Below are 266 nucleotides of genomic sequence, written 5' to 3' on the forward strand. Positions count from 1 at the left end.
TTCTCCCTGTTTTCAGACCAGATTAGCACTATCGATCCCCATGGTGCCATTTCCCCACCAGCACTGGCCATTCCGGGAGGCCGACGGGCCCTGGTTTCCCCGTGTCATTTTTGGGGTACCCGAGGGGGCTGGAGGGAGAACCTGCTGTCCATGGGGTGCCTGGGGGAGGTCACTTACCACAAACACCAGCTCAAACTGGTTGTCCAGTTTGTACTTAAGCGTGAGGGCTTCATGGGTGAAGGAGTTGTTGCCACCTCGCTCCTAGG

The 266-nt window shown here is 57.5% G+C and overlaps 1 protein-coding gene across 1 annotated transcript in view; it reads right to left on the reverse strand.

The window, feature by feature from the left end:
• The window catches only part of SRPR (signal recognition particle receptor (docking protein)), a gene marked incomplete at its 5' end in the record, with an annotated part of 4915 nt that extends 4660 nt beyond the window's left edge, over positions 1–255 (reverse strand). Inside the window, one exon of the mRNA XM_009706718.1 lies at positions 178–255. Coding sequence (XP_009705020.1) covers positions 178–255 — 78 coding nt within the window. The remainder of the gene's footprint in view (positions 1–177) is intronic.
• Positions 256–266: the final 11 nt, after the last annotated feature.

The sequence above is a fragment of the Cariama cristata genome, unplaced genomic scaffold (assembly GCF_000690535.1).
Source record: "Cariama cristata isolate BGI_N322 unplaced genomic scaffold, ASM69053v1 scaffold26148, whole genome shotgun sequence".
Taxonomy (NCBI): Eukaryota; Metazoa; Chordata; class Aves; order Cariamiformes; family Cariamidae; genus Cariama; species Cariama cristata.